The following is a 23,672-nucleotide window of genomic DNA, read 5'->3' on the forward strand; positions in this document are numbered from 1 at the left end:
TATTTTCCACTTGCTGTACTCGATTGGCGCATTCTTAAATATATATACATATATGTATATTTGTAAGATTTTCTATAAAATATTTATTCAATAAAATGTATATTATTCAATAAACATGGGTCGTATGAGTAATGAGGACGCTGCCCCAAAATGCATGCTATGATATGAACATTTCAATGATATGAACATGAAAATTGTTTAAAACAAGAGATCTTAAGGTCGAAGATTACTATTACGTATGGTTGGGCTATGTCTGCGGAATCCTAGCCATCTTTGTTTATATAAGAGCGTTAAGGAAAGTTAAGTAATAGTAAGTAATCATAAAATCGCAGTTAATCAAACCACCACCTATTGATTTGAAAAAATTTAAAAGTAGTGGTAGAAAAGGTACCCCTGGCTTTTAGTTGCAATTAAACTACATGACATTCGCACTATATTGTTCGATATATCTCCTAGAAAACTTTCATAACTTTTCATTTTATTTCTTCGCTTAGTGTTGGATAGTTAACTTGAACATGGTTCTGCAATTATTTTTTTTAATAACTCTTTGCATTTCTGTGAGTTCGCTAAATGCTCAAAATATATCATTGAGAAATATTCTTCAAGCTCTGGACAAGGAGCTCTCTTACCAAACAATTTTACTGCTACAAGGCAACAACGAATGCTGGAATGGAGAACCCTTTTTAGAGGATACACCTGTTCTCATAACCAATAAAAATAAAAGCCTCTACCAAAAGGATTTATTCAATACAAATTTAATTGCCTTTGTGTGCTTGGAGGAGAACAAAACCGATATAATGGAGGTTCTCTACTCAAATCTTGAAGATATCCGTGAAACGCCCATCATCCTTTTTGCATTTTCGGAAAGCCAAATACGACAATTATTCGTTAAATGTAACGAGCATCAAGTGCTGAGTGTGTTGGCATTCATTGGATCAGATCGAAGCCTTGTCCACAGCTTTCGAAAGTTTCCCAAATTTCAGATCATCAAGAGAAATGTATCAGAGGTTCGGAGATACTTTGAGCCACAACTAAGGGATCTGGGTGGCCATGTCCTTCGAGCTATGCCCGACAACGTGATTCCCCGCACCGTGGTCTATAGGGATGCCCATGGAAACCGCCAGCTAGCGGGCTACCTCAACGAATTTATTAAAAACTACGTGAGTACCATTAACGCCAGTCTCGAAATAGTTTGGGATTCGGTTCCCGAACATGGTATGACGGGATTCGAGAAATTAATCCGCAAATCGGAGGAGGCGAACGTGGACTTTCCACTGGCGGTTTATGGCGTTGAACTTGAATCGTCCCAAATGGGAATGGCCATAGAGATCTCCAGCTGGTGGCTAATGCTTCCAATGGAACCAAACATGCCAAGATCACGATATTTTCTCAATGTAGGCTTGCAGGGAATGGCACCCATGGCCCTTATTATGGCAGTCGTTCTATGCAATGCCCATAGAATGGAGGCCGGGCTAGGACCCAGTATTTGTTGTTTCTACAATTTGATAAATAAAGCAATCCGCGGAATCCTTGCTCAGCCATTTGTCATGCCCAGACATCTATCCCTGAAACTAATGCTAATCTATTGGTTACTATTCACAAGTGGTTTCTTCTTAGCCAATTATTACACGGCGAACTTGGCTACGTGGCCTCCCGCCGGCAATTATATCAGAAGCTGGGAAGAACTGCATGCTTCAGGATTAAAGATTTTGATAGTAAATGAAGACTATAATCTGTTGAAAGATATATTGGGCAGGGAGTTCGTAGAGGCCCTGAGGGATGTATTCGTGTTAACCAATAATACGATGGACTTTCAAGGAAAACGATTGTGGCTGGACCAATCTTATGGCTATCCAGTTACCAACACTTTGTGGCCTATTTTACAGATCTCACAAGAAAGACTCCATCAGCCAATATTCCGAAGATCCGATGAAATAATTATTAAATCAATATTTATTCTATCCCTGCCGATGTCTGATAATTGCATTTTTAAGAAATCTTTGCAGAAATATTTCTTACTTACCCGTAATAGCGGACTTTTCGACCTATGGATCCGTCAAAGCTTTTTTGATTTGGTAAGGCTCCGGAAAATTTGGTATAAAAAAGAGATGGACTTCAAGCCATATCAGGATTTGATGTGGCTGGACTTCTTCTACATATGGCTAACATATATTGGAGTTACTATTCTCAGCTTTATTATATTCCTATTGGAACTGGGCTATCATAGGTGGCAAGCTGCGAAAATGTTAAACAATGCACTGTAAGAACAAATATGTTATCAATCACACTAAAAATCAGAAATAAAAAAGTAGTGTTTGAAATGAAAAAGGTCGTTTTCTTTAGATAATTATAGCCAATGACTTTTCGTACCAATCTAGATAGATATTCTGCAATTAAGGACTATGACTTTCAAGATATTTGAGGGATATCTAAGCTAATGTTGACTTCATTACAATTTTTTGAGCAGTCGAAATAAAAATGTTGCTGGAGGTATATTTCTTAGCAGCCATCAGGTTAATGGTAGTTCAAGGAGTGTCCTTCTCAAAAATATTCGAGTACCTTGAAAAGGAAATAACCCCAGAGACACTTATTCTCTATGAAAATGGACCGAACTCCAACATGTGCTGGAACCACACATACTTACCAAATAATCTTCCAAAATTAATCTTCAACGGAAATCAAAGTGTGTATCTTAAAAATGAATTAAATTCAAAGGTTTTGGTGTTGGTTTGTTTAAAAAATAATAATGCGGACATAATGAAGACAATTTACTCGAATCTGGATGATATGAGAGATACTTTTATGATTCTATTTGCTTCTTCTGAAAAGCAAATAAGTGATTTGTTCTTGGAGTGTCTTGGTCAAAAAATGCTCAATGTTTTGGCTTTCAAAAGATCATATCTAAGAACTATCTACAGCTATAAAGCATTCCCTGAATTTAAGATCCGAACGAGAAATATGTCAGAAGTTCAACGAATATTTGAACCGCAATTAAAGGATCTTGGAGGTTATGTTTTAAAAGGCCTACCGGACAACATATTTCCCCGCACTATGGTCTATAGAGACAAAAATGGAAACCGGCAAATGGCAGGGTATCTTGGCCATCTGATAAGGACATATACCGAAACCATCAACGCCTCACTGCAAATCGAATGGAATCTAGTTCCAGAGAAGGGAATGACACATTTGTCGGACGGATCACAAACCCTTGACATAGACTTCGCAATCGGAGTTGATGGACTCTATCATAGTTCACCCAAACAAACTATTCCGATACAGATCACCAGCTGGTTTCTCATAATCCCAATGGAAAAACAAATGCCAAAAAGTGGATTTTTCTTAAATCTGGGATTTCAGGCGATGATTCCACTGGCTATTATATTGGGTTTTCTGCTTAATAATGCCAAACGCCTGGAAATGGGTTTAGGACCCAGCCTAAGAGCTTCGTGGATGTTTAACAAAGTGTTGAGAGGTATTTTGGCCCAATCATTCATCCTACCCAGATACCTATCCCTTAAAATGATGACTATTTACTGGCTAATCCTAATCAGTGGCTTCTTCATGAGCAACTACTACACTGCGAATCTGGCGACCATGTTAATGAATCCCCCAGAGGGGAAACAAATCCTCAGCTGGGAGCAATTGCGCCAAACCAACTTGAAGATACTCATCGCCCAATCTGAATTTAATTTTTTGAACGAAATCCTAGCCAAAGACTTTTTAGACAATTTTGTTGATTTGTTCGAAGTAACCGACTCTGAGGATTACCAAAGGAAGCGTATCGCGTTAAACCAATCCTATGCCTATCCAGCAACTGACACTCTGTGGCCAGTTCTGGTGGAATCTCTGAAACGATTGGAGACGCCCATATTCCGGAAATCCGAGGAGCTGGTCTTTACGCCTTATATTCTTATGTCCATGCCATTGCCCAAGAACTCGATATTTAAGAAATCTCTGTTTCAATTTGTAAGAAGATCTCTTGATTCAGGAATATTAAAAAGGTGGTTCACCGGCAGCTTCGAAGAGGCAAAAAAACTTGGAATACTGAGCTACGCGAAGGATGATTGGGATCTGTATCGAGGCATTAAGTTTCAGGATTTTTATTGGGTATGGATTGGCTATCTAGGAGGAATCTCAATCGGTTCGGTGTCATTTATTTTTGAGCTTATATTGTATAGAAAGCGAACAGTATAGTAATATCTCAATAAGCAATTAAAGGTAATGACTAATGAGTTCAGCATTTTTACTTCTAATTACCATAACCCTTTTTCAGGTTCATTTGAATGGACAGTATCAATAAGTCAACGTAGAAATGAGGTTGGAATTTTGTTTATTATTAACCATAGGTTTGGTTAGGCCAGAGTCGCTGCCTAACATCATATCATCTCTTCAGTCGGAGACATCCTATCGGACAATACTTTTACTGAGAAGTAGTGACACCTGTTGGGATGAAAAACAATTGCATAATAGTGGACCTGTTCTAAGTTTTGATAGAAATCAAAGTATACACCTAAAAAATAACATTAATTCAAAAGTACTTGCTTTAGTTTGTCTCTATGAAAATGAAAATGATATGCTGGGGACATTATACTCCAGTCTTGAAGAGATGCGCGATACCACCACTATATTATTTGCTCTTTCGGATGAGCAAATCGGAAGATCTTTTCGGAAGTGTCTTGGCCATAAAATGTTAAATGTGTTGGCTTTTAAAGGAGCTGATCGAAAAATAATCTACAGCCATAGAGTATTTCCAACATTCCAGATAATAAAAAGAAATGTAACCGATATCTGGACATATTTCGAGCCCCAGCTTAAGAATCTGGGAGGAAGGATTGTAAGAGCTCTGCCCGATAACATAATACCCCGCACAGTGGCCTATAGGGATGCGAATGGAAATCGCAAGTTGGCCGGTTATCTATTCGATTTCATTAAAAATTACGTTAGCACCATTAACGCCACTCTCCAAATTGTTTGGGATTTGGTCCCCGAAGAAGGTATGATCGCTCTACCCGAACTGTGGCGATTAACAGAAAGCTCCGATATAGATTTTCCTCTGGGAATCTTCGGCCTAGAAATCGTAACACCCAGGCAATTTGTATCTTTGCAGATTTCCAAATGGTATCTGATGTTGCCAATGGAACCACGTATGCCCAGAGCTCAGTTTTTCCTGAATTTTGGACTTAAGGGTATGATACCCATGGCCATTGTTTTGGCCATCGTATTGTCGAAAGCTCATCAACTTGAAAGGAGTTCGGATGAAAATTGGCCTAGATTTCGGATAGGAAGTGAAGTCTTGAGGGGACTCTTGGCCCAAACATTCATCCTTCCGAGATGCCTCTCGCCGAGATTACTTTTTCTGTACTGGTTACTTCTAATGAGTGGATTCTTCATGAGCAACTACTACACGGCCAATGTGGCGACTTGGCTGGTTCATCCTCCCAAAAGACAACTTGTTCATAATTGGGAGGATATGCGTCACTTTAACGTTAAGACTCTAGTCGTGCAAGCCGAATTGGAATACCTGAAGCGAATTTTGGGCAATGAATTTATGGATTCTCACAAGGATCTGTTCGAAGTAACTGATTCGGCAAACTTCCAATCAAAACGAATGGCGATGGATCCGTCATACGCCTATCCCATAACCGGAACATTGTGGCCAAGTTTAAAAAATAGTCAGAAACGTTTAAAGGATCCCATTTTTCGTCAGTCCAAAGAGTTCAATTTTATACCATTCTTGATTCTAGGGGTGCCTATTCCTCCTAATTCTATTTTTAAGAAATCCCTGCAGCACTACATTGGACTCACCCATCAGAGCGGACTGTTCCGGATGTGGTTCAACCGGAGTTTCCGCGTCCTAAACAAACTTGGCAAAATGTCCCACAAGGTCGAGACACAGAGCCAGGAATTTCACAATCTCGTGTGGAAGGACTTCAGGATGATATGGATTGGCTATATGGGAGGGAGCGCTTTCAGTCTGACGATATTCCTTTTGGAACTTGGTTACCACAAATGGCAGACAAAGCAACGAAACTCAAAAGGATAATGGCCTTATTAATCCCTTATTACACTAGTTTACAAATTTAAATGTAATCGAGTGAACCTTAAAATTGATGATTGTTTTATAGTAATTTGGGGTCGGAGAACACGAAAATGACATCCGTTTATTTTTCTTAAGAACCGTTTTTGAGATATTTTTGAAAATCGTGTTTTTGAGGTCCTTTTTCAGTTTTTTGGTAATATCTCATGAAAAAAACTGTTTACAAACAAAAAAAGGATATTGATTGACAGGTATTGAAGTAACGTTTACGTGGATATATAATATGTGCAGATTGAATCAAATCTCTGTAATGCACAAGCGAACAAAGTACAAGTGCGTGAAGAGAAAATTGATCACAAACGAAAAAATTTGAGTGATAAATGTTTTTTTCGACCTAATTTATGAAGTGTCAAAATGTTAATATTACTATAACTTTCTAAACTTCTTACTCAATTTGGATAATCTTAGGCTTAAATTGTTGGTAAATAATAAATCTTTTCCCTCAAATATTGAAACCTTAGAAAAAAAATTGTTTTTTTTTGGCAAAAATCGATCTGAAAAATTGAAATTTTCAAAATTGGTCGAAAATGACACTATTTTTGTACTTTGTTCGCTTGTGCATTACAGAGATTTGATTCAATCTGCACATATTTCAAAATTTATTCGATTTTCAAAAATATCTCTAAAACGGTTCTTAAGAAAAATAAACGGATGTCATTTTCGTGTTCTCCGACCCCAAATTACTATAAAAAACAATTTTTTATGGAGGTTCATTTTTGGTGTAAACTAGTGTTATTAACCCTATTAACCGCAAATAAATGTTAATCGCTTGAATCGCTTGAGTTTTGTTTCATTTTGCGAGTGACAAGTTGGCCATAATTGGAGTCTATTGATAGAGCTTACAGCAATATGGCTTACAGAAACCCATGAGTCAGTTGTGAATTCAGTTTTGGCTAGAATCGTTTCTTAGGCAGTACTTGGAAAGAAAACCCGGAAAAAATGTTACTTTGTTTAAGTGGTTTTATGGCTATATCTTTGGGCTTGGTAGTGGCTCAGATCGTAACCTTGGGCGGCATCTTAAACTCAATTAAGTTGGAGTTGTCCTTTCGCACTGTTCTTGTGCTACAACGTAAATATATATCCTGTTCGCAACTCAATGAACTTGATCGGAATCTTGCCTATATCCGTTTCAATAACAATCAGAGCATCTATCTTAAAGGACAACTTAACAAGGAATTTTTGGCTTTGGTTTGTTTTGATCGTGAAATAATGAATGCTCTTCTTGAAAACCTGCAGGATATAAGAGGAACTCCTGTGTTGTTTGTGGTAAACATGGAAACCAATATAAGCCGTCTATTTGAAGAGTGTCGTTCCTCCCAAATGCTTAATGTTTTGGCTTTAAAAGAACAGAACCTTGAATATATCTACAGCTTCAAAGCGTTCCCCAAATTTGAAGTAGCTAGGCGAAGAACAGCTCTTGTTAATAGATACTACGAACCGCAGGTAAAGGATCTCCAAGGACATCCAATTGCAACTATTCCCTACAACTTACTACCCAGATGTGTCATCTACAAGGATAAGGAAGGACGAAACCAGATGAGTGGGTATCTAACCCATTTCTACAGGAATTTTGCCAGGGCCTTGAACGGCACCCTCTGGGTACGTTGGGATCTAGTTCCCGAAGATGGTACTCCCACACACAATGTCACATTGAAACTGCTGACCGACGGCCTGGTTGACTTTCCATTGGTGCTGACCACCCTCACTCCGGAGCCGTTTTATCCCAGCTACGTGTCGGAGATCTCCAGTTGGTTTCTAATGGTGCCAGTAGAACCTGATATGCCACCCTCCAGTCTATATTTCAACCTCAAAGGATGGCGGTACTTTTTGGGACTAATGGTTATTTTGGCTTTCCTTCTGGTGAATGCCCATCGTATAGAGTCGGGTCAAGGTTTTTTCACCTTGCAGTGCGGGCACATCTTTGGGGACCATGTGCTGAGGGCCATCCTGTCCCAATCTTTCGTCATGCCCAACACCCTCTCCCACAGTCGGACGATACTCTATAGCCTGCTGATGTTGGCCGGGCTTATAGTTACCACTTTCTACGGCACCAATCTGGCCACCTTGCTTGTCGATCCTCCTCCAGCCTACAAAATATTGAGTTATAATGATCTGAGGTTGACAAACGGCAAGATATTTATTTCCCAGCAAGAGCTACCAACCCTGAATGAATCAATTGGCCAGGACGCTTTGAATGCCAACCTAGACGTCTTTGAGATTACCCCATCTACGGTGGAATTTCTTACCAAACGAAATGAGTTGAACACTACCTACGGTTATCCGGTCACCAACACCTTGTGGCCACTCTTGCAGTTGAAGCAGATCAAGCTGCATCGTCCTCTCTTTCGTAAATCACACGAAATAAGTTTTATGCAGTTTATGCCGGTCACCATGCCCATGGCCAGAAACTCTATATATCGCGATGTTTTCAATAGATATTTAAGCCACACCCTGCAAAGTGGACTATATGATCTGTGGTTTCGTCGATCCTATTCCGAACTCATTGCCATCGGAAAACTAAACTACAGCTCGGATATGTCTGATGGGCTTTACCACGATCTAGTTTGGAAGGATTTGTTGTATGTCTGGATTGCCTATATTGGAGGAACTCTCATAAGTCTCTTGGTGTTTTCGTTGGAGATACTCTACTTCAAATATCATTAACTTTAAATATCAAAAATTTATACTTAACTTTTATATTACATAAAAAAATCAAAGTTGCAAAGGTGCATTTCACTGAGAATAGTTAAAGGTATTCCGCTTCAGAATCTGGTGAATATTGGTAAATTTATGGCCATGGTCGAAGGGGCCATATTTCCCTTCCATGCACATTCTCTTCCCACATTTTGTAAGGGATAGCTCAGAAAATGGCACAAAAAATTTAAAATATATTTCGTTGTTAGATTTTGATGCAGAATGGTAAAGAATCGATCTAAAAATCGTTTAAGGTATTCCGCTGAAGAATTGAAGGGAAATTGGTAAAGATATAGCCATCGCTGTGGACCATAGCCCAGGGGATAGCCCAGAAAATGACACAAAAAATGTAAAAAATATTTTGTTGTTCGATTTTGATGCAGCATGATGGAGAATCGATCTACAAATCGTTTAAGATATTCCGTTTAAGAATCGGGTCAAAATTGGCAAAGATATAGCCATCGCTGTGGGTCATATTGTCCTCCCCATGTACTTTCCACATTTTGAAGGGGATAGCCCAAAAAATTTAAAAAATATTTCGTTGTTAGATTTTGATACAAAATGATGGAGAATCGATCTAAAAATCGTTTAAGGTATTCCGATGAAGAATCGGATTATTATTGGCAAAGATATGGCATTCGAAGAGCCAAAGGGTCCTTCAGGAATTTCGAATTGCAATTCCTCTAGGCTATTATTTGCAAAGATAATGCTTAAATAGTAGACAATAATACACTCTCATTGCAATTTTAAACACTTTTTGCAAAAGCATTTTTATTCAAGTTTCACATTTCTCTGCTCACTGCATCGTGATTTTCATCATCAAATGTTTTGTTTTTATTTTCTTTTTCATTTTCGCTTGGTTTTTGAAAGATTTTTTTTTCAATAAGTAGGTATTTGTAATATGTTATAATTAGGATTTTCGTTTCAATGGAATTACTTATATAATGCATATATTATACGCCATTCTGTGTTCAGTATTATCTGTGCTTGTGTGGGTTTTTGTGTTTTTTTTTTTTGCTAGTCATTAAAAATGTAACCTTCGTGGGTCCAAGCAAACAATTTTTAACAAATAAGAAAAGGATTCGTGTCCTTTGAATCGAAAGCAGGTTTTTGGTAATGATTTATTTGGAAAATGTGCATAATTGTGTGTGAGTTCCGTGTTTGAAATGGGACTCGTTTCCGTGTAGTTATCAGTTAATTTTGTAAGATTGAAATAACGTTTCTTGTACTTTCTAAAAATTTAGCACTATAAAAGGGACTTATTCTTTTTGGGGGTAGGGGGGAAATTTGTTTTTCATTTATTATTCGTTTATTTGTTTTAGGTAAATTCTGCAAAAGCAATTACCAAAAAAATTAAGTTGCAATTACAATTATAATTTGTAATAATAATAGAAGTATGTCGCATTTGCTTAGCAAAGGAAAATTAAATTTCATTTCTCTTTTTTTTTTTTCTTTTGTTTTGTACATTCGTGTAAATATTATTATTCAATTGCATAATTTTCATTTGTTTCATTTTTAAATTCATATTGCATATGTGTCTGCGTGTGAGTTCTAGTGTGAAAGGCCTAATACTACTTTTGTCCAGTAACTATAATCATAATCTCTCGACTGTTCCGGATCAAGGTTGCTTGGAATAACTTAATCGCAAAATGATATATAATGCAAAATAAATATTGTCAAATGAGGGGTTACATTAATTATGTCATCCTAAATATTGCCATCATTTATAACTATTTTATGTAATTTCCATTTTTGTTCATCATTCGTGGTATTGTTTGTATTTATCTTTTTCTTTTTTGTTTTTTAACTATACATGTGTATGTCTAGACGCAAAATTTGAATTTTTACAAATTTTGAGTGAGTTTAGCATTGTTTTTTCTTAATATTTTGTTTTTTTCTTTTCATGTTATTATTCTTTTCTTGCTGTTCTTGGAAACATTTTAAAAATTAAGCTCAATAATCTTAAATTATTTATGTATTTGCTTTCTTTTTCGGGTTAATTTGCCATTGGCCGAACTTGTATATACGCCTCCTGCCATCAAACTATTTTTAATAATTATAGTTTTTTTTTTGTCGTGCCATCAATAATAATATTCTAAAAAGATTTTAAACATTGCATTGTGTACACATTTTGGATTGGTTACATTCAATTAGTTTTTGTTTTTTTCGTTATATTACTGCTGTCTTTACGATCCTGTTTTGTGGTTTCCTTTTCTTCGTTTTGCTACTTGAAACAATGTACAATTAATTACAAAAATGTCTTGTAATTGCTAAAATTGTAATACTCATTTACTGACCGAGCACAGGAAATGCAGTTGGCCCTCCTGCTTATTATTATTTTCATTTTCTGTTCAGCTCCGACGTGTTCTTCTCATTAATCCGCATTTGCGTCTATCATATAAATTACGTGTAGGGTTCGCTTTCGCAATGTGTTGCACTTGATTCCTTTCGTCAAAGTATTAGTTATAGCGTGGAGAGTGTGAGTATTATAAACGCTTTTTAACTACAGCGTGTAATGGGTTTTACATTAAATATATATATATGTTTATGTATATACGTAGAGTGAGTGCATCAATTGTTAATAGAGGGTTACATCAATTTTATGTTCTGTTTAAATATATAGGTATGTGTAAATATGCATATTTTTCCAGGACTCATATCGTTCGATTCAACTCTCAAGTACGCCACAGAGCCTGTGTAAATTTTGGGCTTGTCTTGGCATTACATATTGTTTATGAAATATGTGTGTTTTTTTTTTGTTTTTAAGCGAGAAGCTGACACCAAAGCCCCTGCTCACTAAATTCAACAGTAAAGACAAACATCTAATTTCAAAAAAACGCTAGTGAGTGCTAAGAAACTGTTGTCCTAATGTCCTAGAAAATCCTTTCGATTGAGAGTTCGAGTTCTGTTTAGTTTTAGTTTTTTCGTGTGTTCTGTGTGTTTTGGGTGCCTCCATAAATCTTTCAACTGTGTTGCGACTCATTTGCCTACGTCTAAATGTCAATTATCAGGATTTTGTGTTATTTCCCCTCTGCCTGATGGCTGCCTGAATTCTCGCTTAGCTGCTCGATACAATTTCGTGTAAATATCTATATAGGTTTATATATATGTGTGTGTATATATTGTATGTATGTGGGTGCTGCGTAAACTCCTCGCAATCTCCTCCGATCGGCTGCCCAATTTTCAGCCTAATAGTAGAATATTTGTCCAGCCTTCTGGCGTTTACGCTCCTCCAGCTTGCGATTGATCTCCTGCTGCCGCTCTGCCTTGCTAAGAGCCCTTGCCACGTACAAGAATTTGTTGTCGCCAAGTTGCTTGCCGTGAAGCCCAATCACGGCGGCCAGCGCCGATTGTGGATTCTCGTAGGCCACGAATCCGAAACGGCGGGAGCGTCCCTCGTCGTCGAGCATAAGCTGCCAGGATCAGAGAAATCAATGAGATGTTGCGAAATAAACAAACCTCTCGGCGGCACAAGTGCAATCATGTGCGCTCCTCCTCCCTTAATGCTTAACAGCCTCACCAAGGAGCATGCGCACCAAACAGGGAAGAGCGCACGTAAGAGCACCGGGTGCGTGAGAAACTGTGCCACATGGTCGTCCATCTGCATTTCTCTCACCCACCCACATTCCACACCCCGCACACATTCCGGCGAGAGGGAAGGTGACCACACACGTAGACAAACAACTTCAAACATACCTTATGACTGGTGATGCGACCGTAGGGCTCGAACATCTCCCGCAAGTGCTGCTCAGTGAACTCCTCGCCCAGATTCTTCACGTACAAGTTCTTAAAGTGCGTAGCCTTTTCCTGCTCGCGATCCCGCCTGGGTATGAACTTCACCACGTGCACCTTCTGATTATTGCACAGCATCCCGTTCACCTTTTCGATGGCCGCACGAGCAGCCTCCTCCGTGTCGAAATGCACAAACCCGTAACCACGCGAATTCCCATCCTCGTCCTTGGCCACGTTACAGTTGAGGATGTTCCCGAACACAGAGAACGTGTCATACACCGCCTTGTTGTCGATGGACCGCTCCAGGTTCTTTATGTAAATCTTGCGACTATCCGGCGTGCTATTGCTATTGATGATCCCGCCGCCACTGCTTCCGCTGGCCAGAGCTCCAGCGCCCACACCCACTCCAGTTGAGTGCGATGAGCTGGATGTGTGGCCGCTGCCCAGCGAATTGTGGCCATGCCGACCCAGGACAGCGGCCGCGGCCAGATGATTGCTGGCCGCATGACCACCACCTACGTGACCCAGGTGGCCAGCGGCGGCGGCATGGTGATGCAGCTGCTGCTGGTGGTGCGCGGCGGCCAGCGTGTGGTGATTCAGGGCCGGCTGCTGCTGGTGGTAGTTCGCCGGATTGCCGCGGAACGTCATGGAGTTGACGAACATGATGGCTGGCTGTTTGTGGAGCGTGGTGGCGGCTAGTAAAGTGCTATAAGGTGGTGCGTGGTGGTGCTGACTCCCGTGTATCCCCTGAATCCCGTGAATTTTGACGATCTTCGGCAGCGCGCTGTCCGTAAGCCTCCCGTTTTCGCAGTATATATTTAAAATCCTTATTGGCTGTTTGGAATTTCAATGTTTCTGGTAATTGACTGGCTCCAAGAAACACCGCAAAAATTCACTCACCAGGTTTTAGCTCCCCGTTCCACAATTCGCGGTGTTCTCTGAAAAAATCGTTTTTCTCTCGCCCAGACTCTTCTTTTTCGCCACCTCCTCTCTCCGCTTACTCTCTTGTACTTTTTCTGGGGGCTTTCACTTTTGGCAGTCGCTGCTATCCGGGATTTCCCTCGTTTTTCGTTCAGTTAACAAGCTGCCTGCGAACTCCGCGATGCTAAAAGAAATTTAACAATTCATTGCAGCTTAAATTAGCAATAAAAGTGACTATTTCCTTTCTCCAAATTTACGTACTATTGTGAACTGTGCAACTGTTTTTGATGAAAAGTAATCGGCATAGTTTCCCAACACTGCCTGCCATTTTCCTCAGTATTTTTCAACACCAATTCTATAGTGCTAATAAATAATGCGTGTTGTATAACGTAGATAAGAAATGAAACAATAACACCGCAATTGTTTATTTATTATTTAAAATGCAATAGATTCTTTTATTTACGGGCAATATGGAGCCACAACAGGGACAGGCGGAGAGCTTCCAGAACGTCAGTAATGAATTCCAGCAGGAGACAAGGACAGAGCCTGGCATCCAGAAATTGCCGGTAACATGCTGGAAAAATTATTAAAAATTATATCTTAAATGTAATTTTTCAGGCTAACACATCATTCTTAGGAGATATTGCCGCCGAGATTGCCGGCATACATGGAGCAGACCGGCTGGACTTCAGAAGGGATCAAGAGAATGAACCGGATATAGAAAATACCACTGGATTTGTTAACATCCATGACCTGCTCCTAATGGAAGCTGATCCCACGCCTGGTGAGCAGATAACCGAACTAATCCTGCGTGATTTCTGCTCCTCCCCGACGTACTTTGAAGAGCATCATGAAACCGCCAATGAAACCTCCCCTTGGTTTCGATTTAGACATAAAAAAATCAAAACCTATAGTAAAAGACGGATTCCAAAAGAGGAACCACCACCTGTTACCATCAAATACGAAGAGGAGGAGGAGGATCGCTTAAGCTGTTCATCTGGACTGTCAGTGCAGGAAGACTTCACAACCCCAGCAACTACTTCGGTGTGCGAATTAGATGCCAACACTTCGCAGAAAATTTGTGAGAATTTGCTGAATCTAAGTGAATACTTCTCTCTGGGTAATTCCACTTCCAATTCCAATAAATGCCCAAATATAGACCTGCCATCTAAAAAAGAACCCAACCTTGAGGATTCCTTGGAATCCAAAGAAGACTTATGCCCCATTTCGGATACTCAATCGTCAGTTGAATATTCTGCCGTTGAGCTGCAGAATTTTCGAGATGAGTTACTGGAAAGCGACTATACGTTCGAGGCCTCCCAAAACTGTGATATAAAACCGAGAGGTAATTATTTTATAATAAATGAATTATTATTTTAACTTAAAACTTTTTGTTTAGGTACGGTTGGTGACACTATTTTCGGTGATATGGAAAGTATCAAAAATACAGATTCCAAAGTCTGCGAAGATTGGTCTGAGGGAGATTCCTTTTTGGAGAACATAAACACCGAACAAATATCATTAAACGATGATAAAGGCGCCGAAACGGAAAATAAAACTAGACCATCTGAGATTAAATCGGAAAACTATGAAATATTGTTACATGATATCCCAATAACTGAATGGCAAACGCCAATGGATGTTCCAGACGAGAAGAATATAGAATCTAAAGAATCAGTAAAAGATGCTTTTCAAAATAAAGCAAGTTCTACCAAAGACATCACAGATACGCAATTTTTGCAGGAATTTCCTCTTGAAGACTGGCAGCCAGATGAGGTTACGGAATTTGTTGGTTTCCGCACTGCCTCCAACAAACAAATTCACATTTCCGAGGAAACAAAACTACGAGCAGCTAAGCTTTTGTCTGATTTGGACGCAGAGGATGTTCAGAAGGAAACTGCAACAAATGTCCCTGAGTTTGTTGGATTTCGCACCGCCTCAAACAAAGCAATTAAGATTTCTGATGAAACAAAAAAGCGTGCTGCTAAGTTCATTGCTGATTTCGAAGCAGAAGAGCATCAGAAGGATAGCAGCAATGAAGACTCTGAAACTATTAATGAGTTTGTTGGCTTCCGAACAGCTTCCAATAAAGCTATTGCAATTTCTGAGGAAACCAAACAACGAGCGGCTGCTTTACTAGCTGATTTGGAAGCAGAGGATCCACAAAGGGATACTGGCGATGGAAATACTGCAAAATTGGACGACTTTGTTGGCTTTCGAACAGCCTCAAACAAAGCTATTGCAATTAGCAAAGAAATGGAAACCAAAGGAGCTAAGTTTCTTGCCCAATTCAACGAGGAAGAGGAAAAGGCTCTAGCTGCAGACACTGAATTCCTTGAAAGTATAGCCTTTAGTCAGTGGGAGCCTTTAGATACCCCAGATACCGATACAACCCGCAGGGATACTAGTAAAGCAAATGATATGGAAATAAAAGGTACAACGGCAGACGATAATACATCCACTTTTGAAGTTCCTGCTGACCCATCGATGAACACCAGCCAATCGGCAAATATTCCCCAGCTCGTTGCCTTCCATAAGACTTCCTACAAATTTATGGAAGTTTCCCAAGAAATGAGAGTAAAGGGAGATAAATTGATGGCTGATGTGATAGCGGGGACACCTAGTGCATCACGTTCTTTAGATACTCCAGAGTTTGTTGGTTTTCGAACAGCCTCAAACAGACCTATCGAAATAACAGAAGAAATGAAGAAAAAAGCAGCAAAATTAATAGCTGAAGTTGAAGCCAGTGTCCAGTGTAATAATCAACATAATATTGAAAAAGAACTAGAAGGTAATAATGACTTTGTTGGCTTTCGGACAGCCTCCAATAAAAACATTGTTGTATCGGAAGAAATGCAAAAAAAAGCTGCCAAGTTTATGGCTGAGATTCAGGCAGACGAAATTCAAGTTAATGAAAATCAAATAACAGCCGAAGCTGAGTTTGTTGGGTTTCGAACAGCCTCAAATAAATCAATTACTGTTTCTGAAGAAATGAAAAAGAAAGCAGCCAAGTTAATGGCTGAAGTGCAAGCTGAAGAAGGCAATTCAAATATTCTTAGTAGCAAAATCAATAAAAATAAAGAACAGGCTGAAGTCCAAGTGGAAAGTACAAACCAATTGGAGAATATAGAAAAAACTAAAGTTATCTATATCATAAGCAATAATAATAATATTGAGTGCCAATCTGACGAGTCAGATGAAGTTTCTGGCGAGGAATTCCAAGGCTTCCCAAACAACGATATGCAACCAATTGACCCATCTGAGGACTTTGTGTTTCCCAGGCAATCGCAAGTTAATGTGGATATTTCTGACTCGAGAGTAGGAACACCCAAAAATCGTCGTGAAACCACTGACGGCATCCCATCAAGCAAGCGTCGGCGGAGTAATTTTTCGCAAAATGAGCAACCAGGTGGCTGTCAGTTGGTCAAGACCACCTCGTGCAACAGTGCACTGTGTACTCCCAGCCAATCCCAGGAGATGCACGCATCGCTGACGCAGCTGGCGAGTCGTTCGCCACTGGATCACAGCACCAAGACATCAGTTATAGCCCGCCGAAACTTACTGACACTGAGCAAGAGACGAAAGCGTAACAGCGCAACATCTGAAGGTGATGGAATCGATACCCCCTTGAAACCCAAATTTACTCCAATGGCAGCATCCACCAGCACCCCTCTAGCCAATAAAAACACAAACCTAAGGAAGGAAGCAACCATATTGCAACAGAATGTAGAGGATATGTCGCCCATTTGCATGCCGCCAAACAAATCCAGACGACTTGGCTTGAGTCGCAGTCGCTATTAGAAATTATTATTAGTCAGTCAGTAATATTAATTTCATAGGCATGGATTGCTGGATGGTCTATGCTTTGTGTATAGGAATAATTTTATTTTTTTTATTAAGGTTATCTTTAGTTTTAAGCAGAATATTCGAGTTTGTTGAAAACAAATATAATATTGCCAATTATTCATACTCGCCAAGTTTTGTATGAGATCCTAAGGATTTCGGCCAAAAAGAACAAAAGTGAAATAAATAATCCAACAGCCCACAAGGCAAAGGCAAAGAAGTAATATTCCAAGTCAAATGGCTTCGCCGGAGGCTCATTGTCCCGCATCAGGGTATAAATACCCTGCTCGATCATCACCTGGAATACATCCGCCTTTATTTTGATAAAAATTCCGTGCTCCTGAAGCCGTCGCATAAATTGGTTCAGAATATTCAAATATGGCAAGCTCTTGGACACTGGAATGCTATTCAAGGCAAAGCCTATGGGTTCCTCAACTGTGTGAAATCTGGGAGTTTTGAGTAATCTCTGCTGCATTAAGTTCAGCTCCCTGCGGCCGTCATACATGACATACATATAGCTTTCATTTAGATTGTCACGGTATATTCTCAGTAAAGTATTATTGTTTGGATTAATAGCGTTTTTGCGAAGAGCCTCTGGAAGAAATGTTTTTGACTTTAAATTTTCCACGTAGAACGCGTCATGTAGGCTGGGGTATGGTGCTTTGGCTAAATCCTCTAGTGTGTTATACTCGGGTTCGTACAATCCCAATGTGAGGATGCTGGACAAGGTGGACAGGTAGAGGTTGGTGAGTACAAAACCTCCCAGAATAAGGATGCCTTCAACCACCTTGACCCTCCAACCCGTCGAGCTATTGGCATGATTGCACGTAAATAGTATGTGACTCAGGCTATATAGAAGGCATTGTCCAAATTCGATTCCAACTCTTCGTGACATTATATATAGCATCAGGGTGCCGTAGACGACTGTTCCTGCAACAGCCATCCAAAGAGTCCATTCGAAGGGTTTGTAATAGTACAGATAACTTCCAATCGGCCTGGCATAAGGAACAATGAAGTGTTCAGAAAGAATCGAAAGGGGCTTCGTGTAGGGTGAAGGAATATTCAAATCCTTTAAATAACAAATCACGTCGATCTCCTTGCGGTATAGCATCTTCGAAAGCTCGACATAAACATCAAAGCCTTGAACAGATGGTAGTAATTCACCCAAAATTGTAGCATTATATCGATCCGTAAACTCCCTGAGGGCGAAGAACAGAGTTCCAACTCTAATGGTTTCATTGTCCTGGTTTAGATATTCAAAATCTCCTGGAGATATATCAATTCGAACGGTTCGAATGGGCAGGCCCCTCAAATTGCTCAGAATCCTTTTTCTCTCAAAGTACTCACTAATATTTGCGAGCCTTATGGGCTGTATTTTCGGATATGGGAGATAGCTGTAGATATTTTCGTTATAAATCAAAATTACGTTTATTAGTCCCTCTTTGTAGCAGAACGTGTAAAGATTCATTTTCCAAGAGTCGTCTGGTTCTTCTGCAGCCACAAATACCACGTGTATTTCATGAAGATTGTCCACCAAGTTGGAAAGAAGCTTAGTAACCAAAGGATCTAAGGAATTTTTTGCTTCCGGGAAGAAGACTACGATAAGTGTTTTTTCAGTAAAGTTTCCATAAATACGATAATTCCCGATGTCACTTTTAGTAAATAGTATCCTGGGCGTATCTAGAATTTGAAAAATACTTTCATCCTGAAAGCGGAACCAATCTTCACAATCTATAAACACATTTAATTCCATTTGAAAAGCGTTGTTAAGTTTTTGAATAGCCTGAATGGGCCCTTGACCAGAGGCCCCGACATATTTTAGAAAAATTAAACACTGTAGCCACAAATACATTTTTGATGGAAATTGAACAAGCAAAGAGCTTTTATAGGATTTTGAATGTTTAATTAAATCATAATTCTGCATAGTCATTCTAATACTAAAGGTATTAATAGGTATTTATCCCTATTTATATAATTAACGGAGGGATTGAAACAAAGCTTCAGTATAATTGAAGCTTTTCATAACTCGGAAGGATAATTAATGAGTCGACAAAAATATTATGCTATGGATGTCATAATATGTTTTTCCCACTTATCTCTTCACTATAGTAAACGTGCATATTACTAAAAGTAATAACTAATTTTACAAAAACACATTTCAAATGACTTTTCAAATTTTAAAAGATTTCAGTTATTCTTTTTTCGTTTCCCCACACTTTTTCCTCCAGGGCAGTGTTGGCAAACTGATTCGGCCTGTATTGGACAACGGGCGAGTTCCAGTAAAATAAATTTTACGGTGCAGGTATAAACGGTTTTAAATTCAATTATAAAGACGATAAAAATTCACGTAAAAGCTAATCAAACGTGAAAAATGATAGGTTGCTGAAATTGAAATACCCGAAAACCAACATTGTTAGTTTGTTTACCATTTTCACCTTCCATTGGAACAGCAACAACAAAGTGGGAAAGTTGTGTTTACGTTTTCGTATAGTTTCTTATCTGAGTTTGACGAGAATTCCTCTTGACATCCTAAAATTGTGCTCCCAGCGGAAAGAACCAGTAATATATTTTGATAAGAGTTGTGTTTTAGCGAAAATTAAAACTTGTTCGGGTTTGATAATCGTCGTTTTTAATGTCAACACATACACATAAGCCCCACTAGTGCACATTACATACATACATATGTACATCCAAAACAATATTGGGGTGGACTTTAATTGAGGGGGATATTGGGGGATTAGTTGTGATTTACTTTTACTTTTGGTTTTCTGTCAGAGGAAAAATTGATTCCAGTTAAATTTGCCTTTGATTTGCGATCTGCGAGATTCAAAATTCAAATTGTCCATTTTGCTAAAATCGCAGTCATGTAAGTAGATACTAAGTACGCCCTATTTCTAAGCCTGCCCACTCCACCAATCTCACTCTCTCCTTCGGCTCAGTAATGTTCAAAACCGACTATCAGAATCGTGCGAATATATAGGCGCCTAGGGGTGTAGTGGGGGAGTTGACGCTACGTGCTATAGCCGACCGATTACGGCCTGTGGCTGGTAAAAATACAAAAAAAAATCAACAATAATAAATTAGTCTCAGCTGAGTTCGTTCGTTTTTAAAACACTTCAGTTTATTGTCATCTGTGTGTGGTGCTGGAAAGACACGTCAGTTGCTTCATAAAAATACACAGATAATATGTATGTGAAAGCGAAATAAAATATAAACAAACTGCAACTTTCATATTCACTCTCTACAGCGCAACCCAAGCTCAAGCTCAAGCTCTAATCCCCGGCAGAAATCCAAAAACCATGTCTGACGACTTCGATGGCTGCGAGTGCGTTTGGTCGCACGAATTTGCTATGCAGAGGCTAATAAACTTTGTAAGTGCCAAGGACTGCTGCAGCTCCTTAGCCACTGACATGTACATACATATATTTTCTTTTAGATTCGCCAAAATCAGAATGCCTGTACGGACACTGAGTGCTTCGACGGTGAGTATTGACTTAATAGCCTTTTTTTAAACCGAAAAAAGTTGCAGATTAAACAAATTCTATGGAAATTAGAATCAGGAAGAGCCATCTAGTATAATTATAAATTTCTAAGAATTTTAGAACAAAGAAACTGATAAGAAACTTATAATTATCTGCTTCTAATGGAAATTGAATAATTTCTAGTCGCACAATCCATTCCATCTTTTCAGGATATTTAAAGTTACTCTTTTAAATAATACAAGGAGGATAATCCTCCCCCAATTGTTAATGGTTTTTATCCGTTCGCAGTTAGCGGACGTATGCCGCAGCAGCAGCAGCGCGCTGGGGACGGCGATAACAGCGGTTTCACCATCACAATGATGTTCATGATCCTGGCCTTGCTCATGTACGTCTTTAATCCAAGTACCTGGGGTCAGTTGACCAGCAGCAAGCAGCCGAGTAGCCGTCGCGACAACAACCATGATGGCTCGCCGCCTTCACCGCAGCCTCCTCCGCCGGCCATCAACTAGAGGTCGTCCAGTGGCGCATCATCAATGCCGCAGATGCCGAGCTTGAGCTTTTCCATCACAATTCGCAACTTGCATTTCCTTTTAATTTCCTTTCGGTTTTCTTCCGCGGTAATTGAACGAAAAAAAATATCTGTTGACTACAATAAGGGATGGAATCAGAATCAAAGCAATAAAACATAATTAATTGGTGAAATCCTTGAGCACGCCGTATTAAAAAAATTAGACAAAATATACATTATTTACATTGTACAAAAAGACACACACACACAACATACATGAATACACAGGCTTGAGTAAGTCAAAATTTTGAAAATACACTTTTAAAAACCAAATGTCTGTATTGGCCATATTATTTGTACAAATCTAAAAGCACTATGGTATTATTAAAATATCTATGGTTGTACGTTTGGTGGGATGGCTGATGTACATATGGAGGTTTCATTCTTAGGGTCAAGTTTCCTTTTGCAATTTGTCCATCTTGTCTCGCACGTTCTTCAGCAGATCCTTCATTTGTTCGTATTTGCCCGTGGAGTCCGGAAGATTCTCAAAGTTGATGACATCGCTGACGCCAACCTTGAAGTTGCTTCCTACCGGTAGCTTGTCATATACGGAGAACTTCAGCACAGGTGTGCCCTCAAACGAGGCTTTAAAAGCTTGATGGGGTCCTCGCGTACCTGTGGGAGTCGGGGGAGCTGACTGCGTTTGGGGTACATCTGTGGGCTCAACTACCGACTCAATGTCGGTTGACGAATCCAAGTTAATTAGGGATTTTGAATCATTCGCCGTCGTATCTAACGAGGTATTGCACTCCAGTTGTTCCAACAGTTTTTCCTGCTGAGCCCTTAAATCCTCGAGACTTGGAGAAGGCGGGCGTTCCTTTGACGGAGGCGGTGGTGGTGGCGGTGGTAGTGCCAAGTTAGTTGACGGAGGCAGTGGTGGATCTTCCGCTTCATCGACAACCTCCATATCGCACTCACCTAAGCTGATCGGCTCTGCAACGGGTGGGGTAACTTCGTCGTGCGGCGCGGGAAGGTCCACAAGTTTCTTGCGTCGGTAGCCGTTAATCACGTTCTCGCCCAGCGATTTAATGAAATGTTCCTTGGAATATGATTCTTGGTAAGGTGGTACATTGTGATGTCTAAAGTCCTGAAAATATTTGAACCACTATTAGTTTCTTAAATTTGTACTTAAATATTTATTTACATCAAAATACTTGTCTCCTGGATCAACATTAAAGCCGGGATACTCTACTATTTTGTTGATATCGTATTTAAAAGCGTCCGACTCGCCTTCTTCTTCGTCCGACTTGCTGACTTCAGTCCCCTGCACAAAAATAAAACTATTAAGTAAACAAAAAAAAGTTATGGGATTAAACTTACATCGGCATTGAAGAGCGCTATGCCTGAACTCTGGACCCGAGCCTCCTCCAGCCAGGCTGGCGGGTATCCAAGCACCCGCATGCGGTAAAACATAAAGGGTAGCTGCCTCCGGGTGTAGCCCATAGCATGCCTGGTCTTAGTGCTGATTTTTCCAGGTCGTATGTGGCCAAAACGCTGTGCCGTTTCTACGTGATACCGCTTTGTGGTGGAGCTGTTATTTTTGCGTGCCCGCTGTATCCTAGCGTTGTTCCTGGGCTTGGGGCACTCGCGCAGGGAGTGATCCGTGTCACCGCAGTTGAAGCACGAAGACTGCGCTTTGGGCCGGAAGCACTTGTTGACAGCCTCTTCCCTTCTCCTTTTACGTTCCTCCGTTGCTTCATCCAGGACATCTGCGTTGCAACGCTTGTACGAGGGCACCTGAGAGGCTATCAGTTTTTCAGCTGGCTGCGTGTCAATCATAAAGAGATCTGCAAGGTCCGGGGCTGGAGAGGATGGTTCTTCCTCTGGGATGTCAATTTTTTCATACGCCGATATAACAAGCAATTTGGGATCAGTCTTATATTCGAAGTTTTTATCCGAAAACTTCGTTCCCAGCACTTGAAGCATTTCTCTTTTCAGACTTTTGAAATTCGCAATATTCCGAAACCTGACTTCAAAAACCAAGTTATTCGATTCGTCCGATGTAGTTTCCTGAAATCAGATTTGGCATTAAAATTAGAATATAGGAAGAGTTGAAGAATTACCCACTTGGTCATTTTTTTCAGTCTCAGATTTGGCGGCAGAGGAGCTCACATTTGTGGCCGCATTCTCGAGCGGAACAATTTCGACTTCATCCTCCAGCTCCCCGTCTTCTACATCAGCGTCAATTATTTCCACACTATTAAGCGTGTCGTCCAGGAATATAACGCTGTCGTCCATAGCTCTTGGCAGCTGTATTTTCTTTGATAAAATTAGCTTTGTTTGCAAAACAATAGAGCTGGGTCGGCCACTCACGATAGTATCGATATATCGAATA

General features: G+C 39.8%; 9 protein-coding genes across 16 annotated transcripts; 6 read left to right on the forward strand and 3 right to left on the reverse strand.

The window, feature by feature from the left end:
- The first annotated feature begins 170 nt into the window (after nt 1-170).
- On the forward strand, nt 171-2,469 carry LOC26514697. The gene has a single exon (XM_032451083.2). The coding sequence runs from the start codon at nt 516-518 to the stop codon at nt 2,262-2,264; it is 1,749 nt and encodes a 582-aa protein (XP_032306974.1). The 5' UTR covers nt 171-515; the 3' UTR covers nt 2,265-2,469.
- Nucleotides 2,470-2,512: 43 nt separating this feature from the next.
- On the forward strand, nt 2,513-4,194 carry LOC6496460. Its single transcript, XM_032450113.2, has one exon. The coding sequence runs from the start codon at nt 2,518-2,520 to the stop codon at nt 4,192-4,194; it is 1,677 nt and encodes a 558-aa protein (XP_032306004.1). The 5' UTR covers nt 2,513-2,517.
- A 118-nt stretch (nt 4,195-4,312) lies between these two features.
- LOC6496461 lies at nt 4,313-6,043 on the forward strand. The gene has a single exon (XM_032451084.2). It carries the CDS (start codon nt 4,313-4,315, stop codon nt 6,041-6,043), a length of 1,731 nt encoding a protein of 576 aa, XP_032306975.1.
- Nucleotides 6,044-7,633: 1,590 nt separating this feature from the next.
- On the forward strand, nt 7,634-8,761 carry LOC26514833. Its single transcript, XM_014908568.2, has one exon. The coding sequence runs from the start codon at nt 7,634-7,636 to the stop codon at nt 8,759-8,761; it is 1,128 nt and encodes a 375-aa protein (XP_014764054.2).
- A 998-nt stretch (nt 8,762-9,759) lies between these two features.
- Nucleotides 9,760-13,782, reverse strand: LOC6494108 (polyadenylate-binding protein). 2 transcript variants are annotated; one of them, XM_001960919.4, is made up of 4 exons: nt 13,706-13,782; nt 13,424-13,656; nt 12,488-13,357; nt 9,760-12,204 (listed from the first exon to the last, which is right to left on the reverse strand). In XM_001960919.4, exons 3-4 carry the CDS (start codon nt 13,184-13,186, stop codon nt 11,980-11,982), a joined length of 924 nt encoding a protein of 307 aa, XP_001960955.1. In that variant the 5' UTR covers nt 13,187-13,357; nt 13,424-13,656; nt 13,706-13,782; the 3' UTR covers nt 9,760-11,979. The 2 variants fall into 2 exon arrangements, 1 of the variants encoding a protein (XP_001960955.1); XR_004309848.2 differs by lacking the exon at nt 13,706-13,782 and having other exon boundaries at nt 9,760-11,015; nt 11,089-12,204; nt 13,424-13,566.
- Nucleotides 13,783-13,877: 95 nt separating this feature from the next.
- LOC6496462 (breast cancer type 2 susceptibility protein homolog) lies at nt 13,878-17,413 on the forward strand. 2 transcript variants are annotated; one of them, XM_032450226.2, is made up of 4 exons: nt 13,878-14,010; nt 14,063-14,525; nt 14,604-14,789; nt 14,844-17,413. In XM_032450226.2, the coding sequence occupies exons 1-4, from the start codon at nt 13,915-13,917 to the stop codon at nt 17,243-17,245; spliced, it is 3,147 nt and encodes a 1,048-aa protein (XP_032306117.1). In that variant the 5' UTR covers nt 13,878-13,914; the 3' UTR covers nt 17,246-17,413. The 2 variants fall into 2 exon arrangements, with proteins under 2 accessions (XP_032306117.1, XP_014763838.1); XM_014908352.3 differs by having other exon boundaries at nt 14,063-14,789.
- Nucleotides 17,409-19,171, reverse strand: LOC6502508. The gene has a single exon (XM_001960921.4). It carries the CDS (start codon nt 19,137-19,139, stop codon nt 17,409-17,411), a length of 1,731 nt encoding a protein of 576 aa, XP_001960957.2. The 5' UTR covers nt 19,140-19,171.
- A 312-nt stretch (nt 19,172-19,483) lies between these two features.
- Nucleotides 19,484-21,610, forward strand: LOC6496463 (small integral membrane protein 14). Of its 6 annotated transcripts, none has more exons than XM_044715696.1 (5): nt 19,560-19,589; nt 20,408-20,475; nt 20,535-20,658; nt 20,724-20,769; nt 21,058-21,610. In XM_044715696.1, exons 3-5 carry the CDS (start codon nt 20,587-20,589, stop codon nt 21,276-21,278), a joined length of 339 nt encoding a protein of 112 aa, XP_044571631.1. In that variant the 5' UTR covers nt 19,560-19,589; nt 20,408-20,475; nt 20,535-20,586; the 3' UTR covers nt 21,279-21,610. The 6 variants fall into 6 exon arrangements, with proteins under 6 accessions (XP_014763839.1, XP_044571631.1, XP_044571633.1 ...); XM_044715697.1 differs by lacking the exon at nt 19,560-19,589 and adding an exon at nt 19,597-19,699; XM_014908353.3 differs by lacking the exon at nt 20,408-20,475 and having other exon boundaries at nt 19,484-19,589.
- On the reverse strand, nt 21,592-23,607 carry LOC26514309 (zinc finger CCHC domain-containing protein 8 homolog). The gene is made up of 4 exons (XM_032450335.2): nt 23,405-23,607; nt 22,658-23,347; nt 22,482-22,601; nt 21,592-22,424 (listed from the first exon to the last, which is right to left on the reverse strand). The coding sequence occupies exons 1-4, from the start codon at nt 23,573-23,575 to the stop codon at nt 21,729-21,731; spliced, it is 1,677 nt and encodes a 558-aa protein (XP_032306226.1). The 5' UTR covers nt 23,576-23,607; the 3' UTR covers nt 21,592-21,728.
- Nucleotides 23,608-23,672: the final 65 nt, after the last annotated feature.

This window comes from Drosophila ananassae, chromosome 3L, assembly GCF_017639315.1.
Source record: "Drosophila ananassae strain 14024-0371.13 chromosome 3L, ASM1763931v2, whole genome shotgun sequence".
NCBI lineage: Eukaryota > Metazoa > Arthropoda > Insecta > Diptera > Drosophilidae > Drosophila > Drosophila ananassae.